Source organism: Vombatus ursinus, unplaced genomic scaffold (genome assembly GCF_900497805.2).
Source record: "Vombatus ursinus unplaced genomic scaffold, bare-nosed wombat genome assembly UNPS02005286.1, whole genome shotgun sequence".
Classification (NCBI taxonomy): Eukaryota; Metazoa; Chordata; class Mammalia; order Diprotodontia; family Vombatidae; genus Vombatus; species Vombatus ursinus.
In genome coordinates this window covers 4,699,324-4,722,127 of record NW_020945064.1, presented here as the reverse complement: position 1 = coordinate 4,722,127, position 22,804 = coordinate 4,699,324, and the positions used below count along the sequence as shown (strand labels likewise).

Below are 22,804 nucleotides of genomic sequence, written 5' to 3'. Positions count from 1 at the left end.
ATAACTATAAAGAAGAGGGTGTGCTATGGTAGCACATTGTTTCAAATTAAGGACTTTTCTAATGACAGTGATTTTCTTTGTAGGCTGAATCTAACACAAGTTTTCCTTTTCATTTTCCTTCCTCCCTTAAATTCTCTTACCATGGTGATTGTGCAACTATAAAACTTTCCTAATTTCCAGATAATTCATCCCAAAGGTTTATCTTAGAATACACTGTTGATTCCAGAAATTAAAGTGCAATCTAACTACCAATTCATGCCATCGCTCTGTAAAGAAAATATTCCCCGTGATTTCCAAATCTTCCCTACCAATATACTATAGCTTCATAATTCAAGATGTATTAGTAAATGGTCTAGAAACATGTCAATCCATCAATCTTCTCAACCCATCCCTCCACCCCATGTTGCACCCATTCCCCCTCTGCCCCAGCTGATATTCCTACCTTCTGAGGGAATCTATAAAAACCATTCGGGAATCAGGGGATTCAGGCAGCTGCATAATAAAAATAGAGGCATTAGAATGAGAGGCCGAAAGTGACCTGTAACTGTCCTCCTTTAATTTGTAACATGAAAAAAAAGAAAAATACTAACCACACGAGGTATAAGCAGAGCTGGAAGAAAACGAGACACGTAGTAGGGTTTCCTAAATATACTGGAACATAGAAATGAAAACACAGTGAGGATTCCTCAAAGTAACAGAAGAAGAGCTTGAATAAGATTTAGAATATAGTAGGTAATGAGATCATAAATGCAGTATCCAAGAGTTGAAAGGGCCCCCATACTTGACCAAGTGGTCCTTTACCCTTCATGGGCCATTTAGCTCACTGCAGTTGCTTCAGGCAAACTGACAATCAAGTTTTAGGATAATAAAGGATCACTTATTGTTGCTACAGTGTGCACCTGGCTTTCTGTTCTCTGATTAGTATCTGTACCAAACAACAGCAGTTGTATAGGCTTTCAAATTAATAATAACAAAAAGACATCACAAGGTATAATTAAGCAATAGTCTATATGGGTGGGAAACTCCATGTAGATGAATCAATGATAGCTGATAATGGTAGTTATAGGTAATAATAATACCCATATCTATAGAGCATTTTAAGTTCACAAAGTGTTTTCTTCACAACCCAGGAGGATACAATGGGCAAAAATTTTGACCTCCATTTTATATTTTATAGTCTTAAGAAGCTAGAGTGTCAGAACTTAAGACTCAAACCCAGGGATCTTTCCACTATACCACTGATTAAATACGGAATTGCTCATAAGCTATGCTTTGTTAGGACTGACAGCATTTCCTTAGAAACAGAAAGTCTGTGTTATTAACCAGGCTCTACCATCACTTAACCATGGATAAATCACTAAACTTTTCTATTGTCTGGTTTCCCCATCTATAAAAATGAGAATACCTGCCTCATGTGACTTTATGATAAATGAATAATACCAATTTAAATTTATAATTGCTCATACATAAAGGATTTTGAATAATCTTACTGTTATCAAACATTTAGGGGCAGCTAGGTAGCACAATGGATAGAACATCAGCCCCGGGGTCAGGAGGACCTGACTTCAAATCTGGCCTCAGACACTTGACACTTACTAGCTGTGTGACCCTGGGCAAGTCACTTAACCCTCACCAAAAAAAACAAACAAACAAAAAAAACACTTAATGGCTCCAAGGGGGGTATTATGGTTAGGTGCTACATGGGCAATAATATCTTACCTGGCTTCCATTATGGTTACCGGGATCTTCCCTGTCTGTTCAAATACCTGAATGGCCTTTTCAACATCTTGTTGCGCCTGGCAGTGGGGCTGGCTCATGTACATGGAAGGGAAAGTTAGAGTAACAAATTAAACAGCTCTGACTTTAATGAGATTAAGGCTTTCACCTTCCTGTCCTTAAATACTCAGCAATGATTATCACTTAGAATAGTGGAAGGTAAAACACCTCCCAGATGGTCGGATGGTCTGGCCACAGTAAAGGACCTGGGTGGGAGTAAGGGGTGGGGACATGGTAAGAAGTGACCAAAGAGAGGAGGTGAAAGAAGCAGCTGTTCCAGTTATTCCCATGAGCCAGTCCTGCCAGGAGGGTGCCACTCCCAGGGGCTATTGTAGGAAGCTGCCTATAATCTGGGTAGTAATTTAATAATCATCAAAGGCTTGTTTCAATCATGCTTCCTCCCTAACCCAAGAAAAATGGATGTGGGAGGTTAGGATGACATCTTAAACGTTTACTTGCTGCATTTACTTCCACAGAAGACTCTTCTAGATTGGGTGTTGCTAGCGGCTTGTGAAATTAAACCATCCCACATGGCAGTCTTCAGAGATCTCAAGCCCCACCAGTGAGGCCTGATTCCTTGATTTTTAAGGCATAAAGGAATACATCCCACCTGCTTTGTTCTGTGGCAGTGAAATGCCTCTAAATCACATCAAAATCTGTTTTACTGTGTCTTTCCACATCATATCCAGCTACCCAGACCGGCCAGCTGGATCTTGTTAGCAATTTGAGCATAACTGTACCAACCTCCATCCCCCACTTTTTGTTGTTGTTCACTACTATAAAAGATTGATGTGCAATTTTTAAAAAAGTAATTGATGAACAAAAAAAACCTGAGACTAATGTATTCATTTCTGAAACTTTAAAAAATTTAACCCTTCATATGAACTATCCTAAGGGCCAATGAACTATATGGTAAAATTTATATTTTTACACTGCCTCTGTATGAGTGCTAAGTACTTTTAAATAGTTCAACCTCAAAAAATACAATCCTATAAATGAAAAAATATTCCTAATGTAGCTTTACATACAGGTACAATGCAAAAGAAGGATTATCTCACATAATTCTAACATTCAAGCTCAACACTGATCATCCATCACACATCTACTGTTATTTCATATTACATTATTTCTCCAGGTCAGGTTAGACAATTGTACACAATTATATGCATTTATTTGCAAATAGGGAAAATGTACTTTAAAGAAATATTCTTCAGACTTGTCCTTTCACGTTTTATTTAATTCTATGGAGTTTTTCTGTCACTTCTATGCCTTCTTTGAAAAAAAAAAAGGCAATGTAAAATATCGTGAATAAGTGGAAAGAATTGTTTTTTGAAAATGAAATATAAACTGTTGTAGTCTGCCTGCCTGATCAATAGGGAAAAAATGAATATCATAAATACAGAAAAGCATGGGAAGATTTATAATAATAGCTACAAATATAATAACAGCTACAAAAAACAGCTACAAAGTAAGGAGAAATAGTAAAACAATATATAAAATAACTACAACAAAATAAATGGAAACAACAACCAGAGAATGACTGAAAGGGAATATTATGAATTTATAGTGCCTAGACTTGGCCCTAAGGAAGAAATGGAAAAAGGCATCTCCCTCTCGACTTGGCAGAGGTAGAGTACTATGGGTAGGTAACACCTCAAATATTAAACTTTTTCAATGTGTTGGTTAATTCTGCTGAACTGTTTTTTTCTCTATTACAAGGGATGATTAAGGGGAAAGGATAAATTGAGAAACATAGGTAATGTCAAAAATAAAATAAATCAGTAATATTAGAAAAATGTAAAAAATACCAAAGACAAGTTGTTTTCAGTGGGGGGGAGGGGAGGGAGGGTAAGGGTGGACTATATTGCCTTAAGCCTCTCTAGTTCTAAATCACTATGATCCTAGTAAAATTAATTTTCAGGTAAAAATGTATCTATTCTTCCTATTTTACATGGTCCCCCAAGAAAATTTTAAGTCCCTTTCTGTTTTAAAGACTATCACTCTATATACGTCTCATGTAAATCAAGGGCTTCTTAACAAGAAATATATTGTTCCACAGAGCCACATTTTACCGGCTTTTCTTTCTCTACTTTATTTTTCAATAAATAGCAATTTAATTCCTAGTATTCTGAACACATAGATTCAAAAGTAAAACATGGAACCAAATGCCTTTATGACAAACATCAACATTTTTTCTTAAAAAATTATTGGTGATGGCGCAGCTAGGTGGCACAGTAGATAGAGCACCAGCCCTGGAGTCAGGAGGACCTGAGTTCAAATCTGACCTCAGACACAGTAACTTATGTTACTGTGTAACCCTGGGCAAGTCACTTAACCCTGACTGCCTCAAAAAAAAAAAATTATTGGTGTCTTTTGTTTTTATATCACAATTCTTTCTGCATATACCTCCCCTCAATTTCCTGACTGGGAAATGAACTCTTCAACACGTGTCATAATTCAAACTGGACCATATACAAAGAAAACCAATATTTCCAGAGCTCAACATTCAGCAGCAGAGGCATTTGCTGAATAAAATGACAACATCTGTGATAAGTGGCGATAGGGAAGAGATTTCCATGAGTCTGGACCAATACATAACATTAGCAATATGAAAAAGACCTGTTCTTCAATCCAAAAATTAACACCTAAGAGACAGTCTGCCGGGACTACAGTATCTATTTCAGTACCTCTATTACTTCTCTTGTTGATGATAAGTCCTCATAAAGTCCCATATCTTCTATAGTAACCTTGAGATGACAGAAGGTGAAAAAAATTTAAACTGTCACAAAATACTTTGTACTCTGAGATTAAAAAGCAGTATTTTCAACAATATACATTGAAGTATTGAGATCTTGAACTTGCCTTGAGATCAGCCAATCGAGTTTTGGCTAGTGTAATATATTCCATAAGCAAAGACCGGTATTTTACTGGTACCAATGGTGGGTGAAGAATGTGTATCTAAAAGCAAAAGGGCAGAGTGGGATTACTTTATCAAGTTAGATATTTTTACAGCTCCATTATAGAGGTTTTACAACTTTACTCCAAAAGCTGCTTCTCTTGAGAATTCAGCAGAAAGTTAACAAAACTTATAAAAACCAAATGCAAAAAAAGAAAGACAACACCGTGCCAAAAAAATAAAGGAAACTCTGGATCCTCAGTACTCAAGCTATCAAAGCAGGTTTTACACTTCCAATTCTCAGTGCATCTCAAGATATTTAAAAAACAATAACAAACACATTTAGCCCTGGAGATAGTCTGTGAGAGGTTAGATGTTTCTACAAATTCAGGAAAAAGGTTCATAAAATGAAACCTAGCAAACAGAATTATATGTGTCTTCTCACCTTCATGTATTGTGGGGCTTCAAAAGGTACTAGGTCTGATAAAAACTTGAATAAGAAAACTAAAGCCTTCTTACTACAGCCATGGTAACCACTAACATTCCCAAAGGAAACCTGAAAAGAAAATAACAAGCATAAGATATGAGCCTTAAAGCGTCTTGCCAGAATAAAAATCTTACCTAATTCATTTGCTTGCCCTCACTTCTGGCAAAAAAAACTTCAATAGAAAGGTTTCCACCAACTATAAGCAATCTTTCATCTCCTACCTAGAAAACTTGCTACTAGAAAATATCCAAATGTGACTAAAATATTTAATGAAGACACTGACAAGTCATGGACTAATGAGAGAGGGGAGTAGGATTTTTCCTTACAATGAGAGGAAAATATTACATTGCCATACATCAGTATAGATGAATCCAAAAGTTGTTAACTTATTTATTTTTAACATAACTTTCCAAGTAATAAGCATTAATTTTAGCTCCCTCCCCCTACCAAAAGAAAAGAAAAACAAAGCCTCTGTAGTAAATATGCAGAGACACTAAGACAAATTCCCACATAAACCATGTCTAGAAGTGTATGTCTCATTTAGCATCTTGAGTCTTTGGCTAATTTCTTGATAAACTATTTAAGTCAAAGGTTTATTATATAAGGTAGTGTGATTCAGTGGATAGAATACTGGGTTTATAGTCAGGCAAATCTGATACTTACTGTGTGACCCTGAGCAAGTCATTTGCCCTCTATGTTTCTCCAAGCAACCCCAAAGGTTTTTTTTACCAAGTCATATAAATGGGATGCTATCTGCATTGCTCAAGGCTCCATATGGCCTTCTAAAATTGTAGTAGTAACTTCTGTACCTTTTGGACATGCGCTTAATTGAAACTTAAAAAACCAGGCAGAGTCAAGACTCCAAATCAAATGGACAAATAGTTACTTGCCTTGAATGAGTAATAATTTAGGGAATCTGGGAACTTGAGAGCTTACCCACTGTAAACGTTCTTTACAATCTCCATCCATATTCTCAATTTCACTGAAATCTGTTATCAAAAGTTATGCCCTTTCAAAAATTCTTACTGGTCATATTTTGTTTTAAGATAACAGACTGAAGTAGAGTTTTAATATAAATTTTATCTTATTCCCCATTAGGAATAAATAAAATTTGTTAAACTCAGCCAATTCCTTCAAAATTTATGACTGACACAAAATGCCAAATAGTCAAGTTTATATATATATAGACCTTATCTTGTTGCATTAAAAAAAAAAAAAGCTCAACTCATTTAAATGGTTGTGTGGGTGATTGCTTCCTACTCCAATAGGAACTATGGAACAGATATAAACTTGAAGCAGAAAACCAACTATAAGCAAGATCTTCCCTTGGAAATTAAAACAGACTATAGAAGGAAAAGCATTGATGATTACAAATTAAGGATTTGGAGCTTAGAGACTAGGGTATTTAGGTTAAAAAAAAAATCACCAAGATGGGGGAGGAATGGCCACATGCAGTTCATCTGCATAATGAATCACAGAGCCTTACAGTGTTCATACTGGGGTCAAAATTTTTAAATGGCTCCAGATGGCTTTTTTAAGTTGTAGGAATAACTTCTTTCCCTTTTATAAATATAATTAGTTGAAACTTTAAAAAACCAGGCAGAGCCATAACTCCCAATCAAATTTACAAATTGTTGCTTGCCTAGAATGAATAATTTAGATCAGAGAAATCAGCTAGAAAATCTGGGAAAGAATACAATTATTCTTGCCAACCAGATCCACACACACACACACACACACACACACACACACACACGCACGCACGCACGCACACACACACACACACTCTCTCTCTCTCTCTCTCTCTCTCTCTCTCTCTCTCTCTCTCTCAAGCCTAGTTTAAGGTTCGAGCCTCTCCCATAATAGGTCACGGGTTTTTAGTGGACAGAAGTTCAACATGAATCAACAGTGAGACATGGTAGCCAAAAAAGAGAGGTCATCTTTGACTGCATTAAGAGGGTAAGAGTGTCAAGAACAAAAGGTGGTAGTCCCTCACTCCATCTGTCCTAGTCAGACCATATCTAGAGTATTGTTTTTAGTCCAGAGCAACACATATTAAAGAGAACAGTAATAAGTTGAAGACTGAACACAAGAGGGCAAACAAGATAGTAAGGAAGCCTAGAGAGTATGACATACATGGACCACACAGAAATGGGAATGTGTGGCCTGGAAAAGAAAAGAATTAGAAAGAATATAGTATCTATCTTCAATTACTTGAAGGGTTATGATAAAGAAGAGAGATTAGACTTGTGCTGCCATGTCACCAAAGGCAGAACCAAAAATGATACAGCCCCAGAACAAAGATATACTGTGATGCAGAGAAAAAATTTCCACTGATCTCACGTGGTACTAGGTATTAGTAGTAGGAACCTCACTAGAGGAATGTAAGTGAAAGCTTGATATACAGAGAGGGCTTTCCTATAAAGGCATGGGTTGAATTAGATGGCCTCTGAGATTCTTTCCCAATCTGAGATATCATGATTCTCTCTATTTAAGAAGCTGCTACAATAAATTAAATGTAACTTTTATCTTGATTTCCCCTTAGGAATAAATAAAATTCATCAACAAAGAATGAATCTTGGCAACATATCAGATACACTTTAATTTAAAGACATTTAAATAAATGCTAAATTGATAGAAGTGTCTGGAAACATAATAGGGAGGCTATACAATGAGGGTGAAGTACAGTACTGGGAATAAAAATGTAAAAGAAAACATTCATTATTATCTACACTGATCTACACTGAAACTATTTCTTGCTCTTGGAAAATATAAGTTCAATTAAAAGTGAATTGAGGTATTGCACTGAAAATATAATCTATCCAAAAAGAAATACAATTCTACCAACATTCAGTGCTTATTTAGAATTCTGGTTGACATGGATGACCTTCTTATACTTGAGTAGAGCATTTCTAAGCTCTTGGAACACTGAATTCATATACTATTGCTCCATTATATCCCATTCCAGAATAAAGTACAGTTCTTTTTCATTATTCAGAAACATTAGGTGTCCAACTGCCTTTGATGCTGCCCTAGACACTTCACAAAAAGAACCCCTTGCCCTCTATGAGTTCCATCAGTTCACACGTCACAGCACCAACGTTAGTCATATACTCTATCTACACTAAAAATACTTAACGTTATGAATTTTAAATGCCCTTGAAAAAACTTACAGGTTGCCAGAAATATTCCACTCATAACAATTTTTAGCTTTGAGAATTTTACAAGTAAAAAATGATAATGTTTCTGATTGAAGACCTAAATTTCTCCAGGTAATTATAGCATTTTCCCAAACTGGTTGAATATATTTGTGGGAAATTTATCACTATCAGTTGGTACCAGGCTGAACAACAATCAGAAAATTCAGGAGAAAAAAAGGTATCAAGGTTGAGTTCTTACTCAAATCCTGGGGTGCTTAAACCACGAATACCAACAGCAACTCTTAGCTGTTTTGAGAGAGCACTCCTTGCTTACCAACAGAGATGTGAGAAGTGTACAAAGAGAAAACTGAAATGAATTATTTTCTTAATGTATGTTAAGGTTTAACGTACTTATTCTTCCCAACCATTTCATCATACACACCCACATCAAAACAAGCCTAACACTCAAAGTTGTGGAAATCTCTCCCATAAACTTCAATGTGAGAACAACTGATTTACCTAGCAGTTATGCATTACCAAAGGCATCTAAGTATTTGTGATCTGAGTGAATCCCGTAATGAGAGTTCAGTTAGCTGTGGAAACAGGAACAAGCTAAATTTAGGACAAATAAGAAAAAAGTACAGAGGGGAATTCATTATGCCAAGGTGGTACTGCAGTACCTATAAATGGATACAAATTTGTGAATGAGAGAGCCATAAATGGTTCATCGGAAAAGCTGACATATGCCTACTCTTTTTACTGTAAGAAAGGAAAGGAGTACTTGCTCCAAAGACAAAGGGGCATCATCTCTCAGCTCAACATAATCCCAATAATCAGAGCTGTCCAAAAATATTTATAGCAGCTCTTTTTTCGGTGGGTAAGAATTGGAAATCAAAGGGATACCCATCAATTGGGTATAGCTAAACAAGCTTTGGTATATGATTGTAATGGAATATTACTGTGCTATATGAAAAGCAGAATGATTTCAGAAATACCTGAAAAGACTTACACAAACTGATGCATAGTGAAGTGAATAAAACCAAAAGAACGTTGTACACAGTTACAGCAATATTATTCAGTGAAAAACTCTGTATGACTTAGCCATTCTCAGCAATACGGTGACCTAAGACAATCCCAAAGGACTAAAGATGAAGCATACTATCCACCTCCACAAAAAGAACTGATATTGATTGAATACAGGCTGAAGCATAGTAGTTTCACTTTCTTTCTTTCATTTTTTTTCTTTTATTCAAGTGTTCCTGTACAAAATTACTAATATGGAAATGTTTTACATAATTGCACATGTATAACCTATATCTGATTGCTTACCGTCACAGGGAAGAAGAAGAGGGAAAGAAGGAGGGATAGAATTTAGAACTCAAAGCTTTACATGAAAATGTTAAAAATTTGAAAAAAAAATAAATGTTTATTGACTATCAATCAAAAAAATGGATTGGGCTTTCTCAGAGAATAGTGATATTATTATCACTGGAAGTATTCAAAGACAGATTAGATGGGGGACTATCTGCAGAGATTCACGCTTTAAGTTGGACAAGATGTGAGGTCTCATGCCAAACAATTCTATAATTCACACAATAATCATACTGCTGCTTAGATTCCCTCACATTCTCTATCCTATTAAAGTAACCATGCAAAATAAAGTGACTAAAATGTGTATACCCTTTGACCCAAAGATTTTGGTACTGGGCTTATATCAAAAGGAGGTCACTGATAAAAAGCAAGTCCCTAAATAAACCAAAATATTTATAGCAATACTTTTTTGTGATAGCAAAGAACTGAAAACAAACTAGTTATTCATCAAATGGGAAATAGCTAACCAAATTGCAGTTTATGAATATAATGGATTATTATTGTGCTACAAGAAATGATGTTTGTGATGGATACAGAGAAGCCTGGAAAGACCTACATGAATTGATGAAGAGTGAAATCAACAGAGCCCCAAAAAAACACTGCATATAGTGACTATAACAATGCAAACAAAAAGAACCAGGATGAAAAAGAAATCAAAAGTCAACATTTCACAATTATAAAAGACAGGCATGGTTCAAAGGAAAAGATATAAAAGGGTAAAGACTCCTACCCCATCCCTTTGCAGAGGTGGGAATTCCATAAGTGTGGTACAATGCACATATTTTCAAACTTTTTCAATGTTATTGATCCATTATTTTTATTTTTTCCTCTTTTTATCCTTAAAAGATATTATTTGTTTTATTGGATGCCTCTTGGAGAGGGACAAGGGGTAGAATACTGGGAGAAATTATAGTGAGGAAAAAAAAAAGACATCAATAAAAACTTATTTAAAAAATAATAAAGTAACCATACAAAAAGATAAGAAACATATGGGTCTGGGCCAACTGTGAGTGTCACCTAGACAAGCAGATACCTGCTACCAACTGAGAAATCTCTTCCTATTCTCTCAAGAGTTGTCCCCGATACAGGCAAGGAAGAACACCAACTTACAATGAACTAATTTGCAAAAGATTGATTTAAATAATGTCACTTATTCAATGAATACACCTTAAGTTAATACCTCTACACTATGCACCAAACCTACCTTAAACCACTCTGCATAAGGAATAAAAACAGAAGGTCCCTCCAGAGCAGCCTGGCGAGCTATCAGGAAGGCAGTGATCATGCTTTCTAAGTCATAACTCTCAAATGCTTTGATCATCAAATGGGCCAACAAATCTAGAAGAGCAAAAAGTTAAACTAGATCTACAGTGTAGATTAGATTTAGAATCCTGGTACAGCATACTGTTAACCAGCATAGTAAAAGAATAAGGTTAGTAAAATTGCTCCATATATGGCAGTTATTATATTACATCTAGCCTACCAATTTTCAAAGGGATCAAACAAAACATATTTAAGAAAAATCATACTGGATACAGTGCAATCTTTCTTCAATTACTCAGAAGGTATGTCAGGACCTTAGGCTTATCATTATGCACACCAATTATTACATTGTATTTATTCTGGTTAATAGAAGGTTCTGATTAAAATAATGTCAAATAACAGAGTATTTACTATTACAAAATTTTATTCTTGGCTATACAATAAAGATGATATTTTATGATCATGTGAAAACTACTAAGGATACATTTACTAATGTTACAAATACTTTAAAAATCATGTTTACAGAATAATTGATTTCTAGTTCATCAATGGGATTCATAAGTGAAAAACATGTAGAATGGCTCTTCTACAATTTTAAACTTCCTTTAAAAATCTGTTGGTTTACCCACTAAAACCAATAGACTCCTTGGTTATTTTTACCAACAGTAAGTCTAATATGGTTATCAGCAGAGAAACCAACCGTTAAAATCTTACGGACTCGATACCTTTAACAAGTTGTTGTGCTTCGGCCAAGCACACCACCATGGTAGACACACAAGACAATACAAGCTGCCAGTTGACCTCATGTGTTTCCAGGACTTCTTGCAAATGTCCAATCAACTCTTTGGGGCTGAAAATCACAAACAGCTAGAAAGAGAAGTACCAAATCTTTTTAATTTTAAAGCCCAAATATCTTTTAAACTAAAGAATAAAGTCTACCATAATCCTTATAAATGCCCACCCACCAGTTTAACCACCAGTTTCTTCTTTTCCAAAATGCCCAAATCAAGTTTATCATTAGAAAAATGCTAGATTTCACGCTTTACTCCTTTGTAGGTATTATATGTAGTCTGTGATACCAGAAGTTTTCATTCCATTCCCCACAACAGACATATGATCATTTATTCATTCCATCCCTTCAACCAAATACATATTATAATACAAGGCACGAATCCAAACTTTTACCTTGCTAGTATATTACAGGGTTTGCTCCCTCCCCATAATTATATAATCTAGGAAAAAATTTCATAAAAAGAATGAATAATCCTATAGGTTATTTCTTTCAAAGATTTTTACAAATTTTACAAATGATAATTGATTAACAACATTTCCACCACCACAGTTCTATTTGGACACCTCCTTGGCTTCTCAAAGGTTACTTTGTGGGGGCAGCTAGGTGGCACAGTGGATAAAGATCCGACCTTGGAGTCAGGAGGACCTGAGCTCAAATCCAGCCTCAGGCACTTGACACTCACTAACTGTGTTACCCTGGGCAAGTCCCTTAACCCTGACTGCCTCACCAAAAAGCAAAAAACAAAAACAAAAACAAAAAAAACTTCTCCCCTCCCCCACCCCAAAAAACCAATAATCAAAGGTTACTTTGTGGAAGTGGACACTTAGGAAAAGGTTTCAGCTAGCAGTTCAAAGACTGAATTATATTAAATTAATTTATCTCCTAATGAACAGCCCATGAGATTATTCTGCTGTCTTAGCAACCTGTTTCTACCTGAATGCTACATAGATTATGGTACAAGGTAAATCCCAAAAGCAGTTTTAACTACGGTAAGACATTGTTGCCCTGTATACTTAATCTGCTGAGATAATTCAATTCCTGGTTGAAAATATTTAGAACTGAAAATAAGGGAAAAGAATGTTGAAGACTTAATATCTCAATGAAATCAACTTACTCTTCGATATAAGGTAGTGAGCAAAGGACAAGTTCTTGCAAAGCTCCAATCCTTCTGCCTTTGAACAGCATCACATACTGTCCCAGAGAAAGAGAAAAGCTCTCAATGGAAGTAGATGTTTTTAGCTTTTTGTCAACATGAAAATATTACTATCCAGAATCAATCCAGACATATAATATTAAGTCAAAATTTCTTAAAGCTTATCCTCTCGTGGCTTAATTACATAGTAAGTCAAATTAACACCACAGTATAATTAAGATAATGTCTAAAAGACCCTATGGGTTTCACTGAAGACATGAAGTTATACTATAAATAAGATGCCAATAAAGAGGATAAATTCACATTTTTGTATACTGTGATTCCAACTGTGATCAGAGATAGTACTTACTGGTACTTTTTCTAACACTTTTAAGGATCTAAAGATTAATAACTTCATGGTATTTCTAAACATTAAATGTTTAGGTTTTCAGATATGAAAGAAGACAAGTCACCTGCAAAGTTTTTAGTTCATATGTATCTACCTAGTAAACCTAGCAATTTCCTTTTCCCAACATTAAATATGGTCAGTTTGCAATATTGTAATTATAGCACACATGGTCATCTTGATTTTATTACCTGAACTTACTCCATTTATGGAGGAAGGCTTAGTGTACTAAAGTTCATAGTAAACACTCTAGATCCTCTTTTGAAGCCTACCTTTTAGTACAGGATTATAAATAAGTATCTGAGTCAAGGTATAGGAAAAAAACCTTTGCAGAGAATCTGGTGAAACCATACTGCCATAAATAGAGCACTTGAACATATTTAACCTGCCAAGAGAATAAAAAAAAGAAAAAGTTTTCATAAAAAGAATGTCTATCAGCCACCTATGTATCATCTTTAATGCCTCACACTCTCTCCATAGGCCAGTATCCAAGCTGTTGCCAAGTCCTGTCGACTTTACCTCAGTACCATCTCTCAAACATGCCTCCTTCTCTCCCCTGACACCCCCACCATTCCAGGGCAGGCCCTTATCACCTTACCCTTGGATTACTGCAATAGCCTGCTAATGGGTCTGTCTGCCTCAAATCTCTCTCCACTCCAATCCATCTCCCACTGAACTATTCATCTGACCCTCTGGAAGCCTGAACACTGCCCCCTCCACTCCTACTATTCAATAAACTCCAGTGGATCCTTACTACTTCCAGGTCAAATAGAAAAGATACAGTGATAATAACAGCCTCCATGCTGTTCCTTGCAAAAGCACTCGACCTCCTGACTCTGGTCATTTTCTCTGGCTGTCTACTACACTTGGAATCTTTTCCCTCCACATCTCTACCTCCTGGCTTTCCTTTAAGTCACAGCTAAAATTCCCCTTTCTACATGTTATAAATAGGCTCACCAAGTCCCCTCCCCACAAAGTAAGAAGGCGTAGTTCCTGGCCAATAATCAAACTATTGTCCGGAGTGAAAGAAGAATCGTTTAATTACGTGCATGGATGCATTCCCTTTAACGTGAGAAGCATCCAGGTACAGAAGTGAGAGCAGGCTTTATAGTTAGTAATTGCCTACCTCCTCCTTTCTGGATCAGGATTGGTCCTAATCCTTCTGGGTTACAATCTTCCTTATACACCCTGTTCATATATTTTACATACATGTGATTCCCCACCCCCTTAACATAAATTTTTGCCTAAAATTGTGTTATTGCTCTCCCCTGGGAGGAGAAGATAATATTTATGAGGTTTATTAAGCCTGCTTACTAGCAAAAAATCAGTGACCTTTCCTTGAAACTGACGAGTTTGAGCCAGTTTCAGCCTGAGCCCCCTTTATTAGAAACTCCATGGTTAGCCAGCTTCTCCTTCTAAAAGCTGATTGGCTGATGGTGCTTGCTACCTTAATCACCTTGAAACTGCAACATTCTGTGGAAACCTAACTTTTTAGTATTAGTATTTCTCACATACAAAAAGCCTTCCCAAGTGTCCCTTCATTCTAGTGCCTTCCTTCTGTTGATTATCTCCAATTTACCCTGTCTTTATCTTGTTCGTACATACTTGCATGCATTTTGTCTCCCCTATTAGAGCATGAGCTATTTGAGAGCATAGACTGTCTTTTACCTTTCTGTGTATCCCCAATGCTCAGCAGAGTGCAAGGCACATAGTAGGCTAGTGAGTCAACAAGTCTGGATTAAGTGCTTACTCCAAACCAGGTGTTAGCTAAGCACCAAGGATACAAACACAAACACTAAAAAAAAAGGCAGTCCCTACCTACCCTCAAGGAGCTTACGTTCTAGTGGGGGAAGACCACACATAAAAGTGAAATGGAGGTTAGGGAGGGAAGCACCTGCTCTGGGGCCTGGTAGTGAAACATGGCTGGTCTGGGCCCTTCCTCAACATGGAGGTTCTGAGAGATGGCAGCTGAAGCATGGGAGCAAGAAGAGAGAAGGTGTGAGAAAATAAAAGCTATAAGGTGAAAGCAAGTGTGTTATCTCTGGGGCAGGCATTCCAGAGCACAGAGGAAGGAGTGAGGGGACCTGGACAGAGATACTGGGGGATAAGAAGAGGGAGGAGGCAGTGGGGGAAAGGGTGCTGTGCTTATACAACAATAGCCAGGGGATCAGAATCACTGGGATGGGGAGGGGAAGGGTGGGATTATGCTAATAACTGAGCAATGATCTATAAATCCATATTGACTGATAGACTGATTTGGCTTCCATTTTTACTAGTTAGTGGGAAAAGCTTATATGCACATATTTTCTTTAAGACTTTAAAGATGTATTCTACATCTTTCCAATACTAATCTTAGATTGGTCCATTTAACTTCAATTTAGATAAATATGGAAAGCTAATCAGAAGCAAGGTGAGGCACAGGATAAAAAGGTTAGTAACGTAAACCAGGCAAAGTAGGGTTTCTAAGCAGCCATGACACAAGACGACGAAAGAAGTTCCTAGAACCTCAATCCTCAATTTCCATGGCCTACTCTTCCATTCTACCTCAGCTAAACACAGAGAGGGCCTCACCCTGACATCATCCACAAACTCCATTTCTGTGCTCATGAACTCCAAAATTCCTTTATTTGATCATAATCTTTTCTCATTCTACTTTTCCCTATGTCTTGCGACCCTTAAACCTATTCTTTGTCCTCCTTGTGAACTCTATTCCCTCTACCTCTCAGTTCTTTCCCAGGCCATCACCCTGCACTTGGTGTATTTTCCTTTCTTCCTTATCTTGACCCCTTGGTGAACCAACTCAGCTCTCAACCACCCACCAGCTTGATTCTCTTGCTCTCTTTTCCTATCACCAATAGCAACGTACCAGGCCCCAACTCTGTAATCTTCCCAGCATCCTCTTCCTTTGTTCCTATTCATATGTTGCTGAACCGAGCTGAAGGAAATTAGCAATTTTACCTAATCTCAACCTGGCACTCACTACAGCCAGGCAAACATTCCATTCTTTCCTCACGGATCAAGTATCTCAGTCTCCACAGCAGCTATTTCAAATCTAATCTCTTCTCAAAACTCTGCCAATCCCCACCCCTTCATCGAGGATCTTACCTCAATACGTCACCAAAAAATGGAAACCATTCACCCAGGACTCCTCCTCCTCATCTCACATCCGTCTGATATTTCCTTCCACTATCTTCTCTTTCATTCTCATCTCAGATGGAGGAACCTTTCTTCTTGCCAAGGCAAACCCCTCTACATGCTTCCTTGATCCCATCCTCACCTGAGTGCTTCAGCAATTTGCCCACACCATCATCTCCATTCTCTTTCCTCTCTTCATTCTCTCCCTCTCTACTGGCTCCTTCTCTGCTCACTATAAACATACCCATTTCCCCCCTATTCTTAAAAACAAAAAACCCTCACTTAATCTGACCATCTCTGCTAGTTATCATCCTACACCGGCTCAGTGGATACTAGGTACTAGGCATGAAGAACTAAGTTCAAATCCTGTCCCAGACACTTACTAGCTGTGTCTTCCTGGGGAAATCACTTAACTTCTGTAAAATGGTGATAGTAGTGTTTCTTAAATACTTTGTAAACCTTAAACACCATAAATGTCATTGTTATCTCCTCTTCCTCTTCTCCCTAAAGCCATTTACAATCAGTGCCTTGAGTTTCTCTCTTCTGGTCCCTCCCCCTCTCTTCACCTGGCTGCTGACCTCATCACTCAAACTGCCCTCACCAATAGTACCAATGATGTAACTGCCAAACTCCATGGCCTTTTCTCAATCTTAATTCTCTGTGACCTCTCTATAGCCTGTGACATCCCTCTGAGTTTTTAGACACTGCCCTCTCCAGTTCTTTCATCTGACCAAATCCCGGCTTCTCAGTCTCATTTGCTGATTTTATTCACTCTGAGTGTCCCCCAAGACTTTGGCTTGCACCTCCTCTTTTCTACCCTCTCACTTAATCTCATCAGCTCCCACAGGTTCAATTATCTCTATGCAAACTGTTTTCCCTATCTATAATATCTAGTCCTCATCTCTCTGCTAAGCTAGAATCAGTCACACACTTCTAATTGCCTCTTTGGATAGCTCCAAATGGATGTCCTGAAAGCACCTCAAATTCACTATGTCAAAAACAGAATTATCTTTCCCTCTAAACTCTCCTCACTTCTGAACTTTCTTTATTACTGTCACAGGTATCACCATCCTCCCCAGTCACTCAGATCTTAAGTCTCATTGTCACTTTTGACTCCCCATGCTCCCCCATTCCATATATCCAACCCATTGACAAAGCATGTCATTTCTACATTTACATCTCTTACATACATGTGTGTACATATGTATGTGTGTATATAAAAGGGCATACACACACACACACAAACACACACAAACATCCCTCTTTTCTCCACTTAAGCACTCACAATGCTCATTCAGGCCTCCATCATCTAATGCAATAGTCTTTTTATATTTTTCAGTTTTTGCCTAATTTTTCCCTAATTAACAAAAACCTATTTTCTCTCCATACCCCACTGAGGAAAAGAAAAAGAAAACCCTTGTAACAAATACACAGTCAAGCAAACACACTCCTGCATTAACTACATCCAAAAAACTATGTATGATTTTGCACCCTGAGTCAGTCAACCAGCACCCATTATGTGGCAGGCACTCACTGAGCTGGGGAAACAAAGTAAGGCAAGGGAGGTGAGTGGCAGGCTTCATTATCTGTACTCTAAAATCTTAGTGGATCATGCAGTATAGTCTTCTTACTGAGCTCCCTTCCTCAAATACCTCTCCACTCTAACCTACCCTCAATTCAGCTGCCAATATGATTTTTCTAAAGCAGGAGTTCTTTACCCTTTTTGGGTTATATATCCCTTTTGGCAATCTATGAATCCCTTTTAATCACATTTTTAAATAAATCAAGGTAATACTAAATTAAGTTAGAGATTAATGAAAATTAAGATGCAATTTCTTCCCCCATCCAAAGTTATGGACTCCATGAAATCTATCCATGACTCCACGGGTAGGGGGTCCATGGAACCCAGATGAAGAACCCATGTTCTAAAGCACAGCTCTGACTCCATGAGCTCTACTGGATCCCTGTCACCTCCTGGATCAAATATAAAGTCCTGTTTGGCATTGAAAGCTCTTCCTATCCCCCCTCCTTCCTATCTCTTCAGCCTTCTTACTCCTCCCTCCCCTCCATGCACTCTACAAGCCAGCTCCATGGGTCTAGTTGCGGTACTTTCAACGTGACACCCCATTTCCCAGCTTCATTCCTTTAAACTTGTTGTCCTCCATGCCCAGATCGCATTACCCCTCAATTCTGCCCTTTAAGCTTCCCTGGCTTCCCCCAAGGCTCACTTCAAATCCCATCTTCTACAGGAAGTCTTGCCTACTCTTCTCCAGCTGCTAATATGCTCCCCTTTCATATTACCTTCACCTATTTTGTATTTAGTTTCTATGTACCTAGTTACTTACATATTATCTCCACCATCAGAATGAATGCTCCTTGAGGGCAGGAACTTTTTCTTGCCTTTTTTTTTTCACCTCTAGCCTTTAGCACAATGCCTGGCACATAGTAAGCACTAAACAAATGCTTGCTTACTGCCTGATGGAACTTATCACACAGATGAGAAGTGGTGAAAAAAATATACCCCTAATGGTCAAAGGTAGAAGAAGGTAGAAACAGCAACACTGATAGACATCTAGGAGCTGGCCACAGTAATGAGGGGATAGGACAGGCATTATTAGCCTGGGGTATATGAAATTTTTAAAAAATATTTTGGTAATTACATTTCAATATAATTGGTTTCCTCTATAATTCTACATATTTTGTACATTTAAAAACATTATTCTGGGACAGAATCCATAGGCATTACCATATTGCCAAAGGGGTCCATGTCACAAAAACAGTTAAGAACTCTGGTCTAAGATATAACTGACAGAACAGTAATGGAATAATAGTCTTTATAGGAAGAAGGAAGTATACAAGATTAAGAGGGGCTCACAAGTAACAACTTGCAAAGGAAGCTTGGATAAAAGTCACGAGCACGGAAGTGATGAATGAAGTCATAAGAAATGATTTATTAAAGGAAGAACATAGAGATAATAGCTGATAGTCAAGTACTAAGTCTTAGGGGAACAACTAAAATTAGGGGCTAGAAAAAAAGAAGCAGCACTAGCAAAGTAGAATAATAACAACAGGAGCCATTTATATAATGCTTTCAAATTTGTAAAGCAATTTAAATACATTACCTCATTTGAATCTTACAATCACTCTGTGGGTTAGGTACCATTAAGTATTATGAGCTCTGCTTTACAGGTTAAGGAAGTAGGGCTCTGAGCCTTTAACTTGCACATGGTCATACAGCTAAGTCAATGTCAGAGACAGGATTAAAAAACCAGATCATCCTGACCCCACGACTTTGCACAGCCCTCCCTCACTTAAATCCAATTCACTTGCAAGTCATGGTGTCACCTTCCTAATATCATGGTCCTTTTATGTGTTATCTTCTCCTCTTAATATATAAGTTCCCTGAGGGCAGGGATTATCTTTCTTTCTGCTGTTATGTGTGTTCCCAGTGGTTAGCTCAGTACCTGGCATGTAGTAAGCACTTACTAAGTGCTTGATGACTGACTGGATGTCTGAATATACTTCATAATTCATCCTTGGTTACAGGGAGGGGATGGTGAGAGTCAATCTGTTGCCAAGGCCTGTCGATGTCACCTTTGCAACGTCTCTTAAATATGTCCCCTGCTTTCCTCTGACAATACCACCCCCATGGTACAGGTCCTCATCACCTCACAACTGGACTACTGCAATAGACTGCTGGGGGGGAAGGGGTCTGCCTGCCTCAGGTCTCCCCACTCAATCCATCCTCCATTCAGCCACTCAAGCAATTTTCTTAAAGCACAGGTCTGACTATGTCACACCCCCATTCAAACTCAAGTGGTTCCCTATAACTTCCAGGATCAAATACAAAATCCTCTGTTTGGCATTCAAAGCCATGAATAACCCAAGGATATTACAGAAAGGCCCTTGTAAGATGGCCCCCTCCCACTCACCTTACAGTCCTTCATGTACTATGTGATCCAGAGACTCTGGCCTTCCTGCTGCTACTGCACAAACACTCCATCTCCCAAGTCTAGGAACGATCCCTGCTTGTCTCCCTCTCTTAGGCCTAGAAGGCTCTCCCTCCGGACTTCAGTCTCCCTGCTTCCTTTAAGTCCCAACTAAAAACCACTTTCCACCAGAAGCTTTTCCTCTTTTCCCCCTTAATTCTAGTAGCTTCCCTCTGTTGTTTATCTCAATTTATCCCATACGTGGCTCGTTTGTACAAAGTTGTTTACATGTTGTTTCACCCATTAGACTGTGAGCTTTCTGAGGGCAGGGACTCTCTTTCGCCTTCCCCAGAGATAGCAGAGCAGCTATGCCATAGCCCCTGACATGTAACACGTGCTTAATAAATGTTTATTGACTGAGTGTGGTTTTAACAGTAAGAGCACACCTTCTACCAATGCAGGTAGAAGTCTCTCCACATCTTCAGAGTTGGCTTAATGAACTTCTGGGAACAGAAAAAACATCTCTTTGGCGATAAGCCTCTCTACTCTTAGCCAAACTGGTCACTGGAAAACAGACAAAGAACTTACTGTTGGGCTTGTACTTAAAGTCCTTCCTGCTTGACAGTCCAAGGTCCAGCAGGGACTCTTCTGCTGGCATCACTTTTGAGAAGGCAGCACTACCTCTACTGCCACAGTGAGATGAGTCATCAAAGTAGGATTTTTAGTGTAAGCGACTACTGAATATATGGGGAGGAAAGAGAGCTTAAACCTGAAGAATACACTACTGTTGTTACATAGGTATTCACCAGTGCATAAATATACACATACCAGCATTTCACTGCCTTGAATGTAGAGGAGTCTTCTTGTATTTCAGTAGCAAAAGCGCTAAGAATATCTGACAGCAAAACAAACATTACAATAAATAAAAACCATAAATGAGCATTAAACCAAAATAGAATCATGTTATTACTATCAGGGAGAAATTAATTCTAATAGTCTCTTTAATAGCTACCAAGTAGATGATCCTATTAGGGAAATGGACAGCAGAAGCTAATGTTGAAGGTTTGTTACTTATTGAAAACTCTCCTAGTAGCAAAAGACATAAAAACTATTAGCTCTGACAACAATGTGATTTAAAAATTTATGGAACCATTTGAAATTCAATTACTGTATAACTACTGTAAGTGAAAATGCACTTGTTAGATCATAAGCCTTAGGAGTTTTACTTTGAATCATCTGAACAAAATTATGGGAAGACAGAATTCAGCATTTGACAGTGCCACGTTTGCTATATGACACCCACTTTAAGACTAAGACTTTGGTAGTAATGGTTCAGTGGCAATGACATGCCATAGTTAACAGCACCCACAATGACATATCACAATCATACCAGGTAAACAGAAAAGACAGTGGGAACATATAAGAAATGCAATAAAAGGAATCTTCCATTTTTCGAGCCACATTATCTTTTAAAGCACATTAAAAAAGCAAAATCACTCAGGAACATGTCTCTATCTATTTTGCTGTGAATCAATCAATAACTCAATAAGTATTTAATAAGCATTTACTATGTATTGGGCACTGTGGAAAATGCTTGGACTACAAGAAAAGGTAAAGAATAGTCCCTGTTCTTAAGGAGTTTACATTCTAAAGACAATGAGTATATAAAAAGGCATATACAACACACACACAGGACAGATGTGAGGTAGCCTCTAGCACCTGGGGAGACCAGGAAAGGCCTACTGCACAAGGCAACTTTTTGAGCTGAGTCTTGAAGGAAGTGGAAGTAAGGAGGTATCCGATGAATTTTCTTATCAATTCGACTAGTTAATGCCAATAAGCCAGAACAAATCAGGAGACAGGCACTATTACACTCAGAGAGTGGCATACCCCATGGTTGATGGAGAATGTTATTCATAATTGAGCAATTTGTATGTTATATGAAATATTTATATTTCAGTATTTATACAACATATGAAACAAAAGGAAAAAAATGGTGGCTACTCATTAAAACACAGATGGAAATACAAAGGAAAAAACAGTATGATTGTTAAGGAAAATGTGTATCATCTACTGTAGGAGATAGTTTAGGGAACTTTCTTGTTAGTATGGCTGGTTTCACTAAATCAAAGTTAGTAAATTTAGCCTCTCAGGCTAAATAAGGGAGGGGGACAGTCCAAAGACTCAAATCTTTCTTTGCCAATTAAGTGTTTTTGTACCAATTAGAAAAGGAAAGAAGACAATGAAAGAAACCTGCTGTTGCAGCTAGTCTTACAGTTCATGCAGGGGTCAAATACAGCAAAACGGCTGACATAAAACAAGATGTTCCCCATGCCTAAGCATGCTTTCCCTCCGCTGAAAGTGAATTACTGGGAGAAAGTAACTGACTCCACCTCTCATCCTTGTAAAAAAAAAACTCACTTGATCCTACCATCCCTGCCACCTATCTCTTCTCCCCTTTGTGGTTAAACACCTT

The 22,804-nt window shown here is 37.8% G+C and overlaps 1 protein-coding gene across 5 annotated transcripts in view; it reads right to left on the bottom strand.

Annotated features, from left to right (window-relative positions):
• The window catches only part of FANCA (FA complementation group A), a 101,913-nt gene that overhangs the window by 60,649 nt on the left and 18,460 nt on the right, over positions 1-22,804 (bottom strand). For all 5 annotated transcript variants that reach the window (XM_027847636.1, XM_027847639.1, XM_027847638.1 and 2 more), the window contains 11 exons: positions 21,157-21,223; positions 13,537-13,649; positions 12,841-12,917; positions 11,659-11,800; positions 10,875-11,008; positions 5,118-5,228; positions 4,639-4,734; positions 4,464-4,523; positions 1,720-1,808; positions 591-651; positions 443-492 (listed from right to left, as the gene is read on the bottom strand). In XM_027847636.1, the coding sequence (XP_027703437.1) occupies positions 443-492; positions 591-651; positions 1,720-1,808; positions 4,464-4,523; positions 4,639-4,734; positions 5,118-5,228; positions 10,875-11,008; positions 11,659-11,800; positions 12,841-12,917; positions 13,537-13,649; positions 21,157-21,223 (1,000 nt within the window). The remainder of the gene's footprint in view (positions 1-442; positions 493-590; positions 652-1,719; positions 1,809-4,463; positions 4,524-4,638; positions 4,735-5,117; positions 5,229-10,874; positions 11,009-11,658; positions 11,801-12,840; positions 12,918-13,536; positions 13,650-21,156; positions 21,224-22,804) is intronic.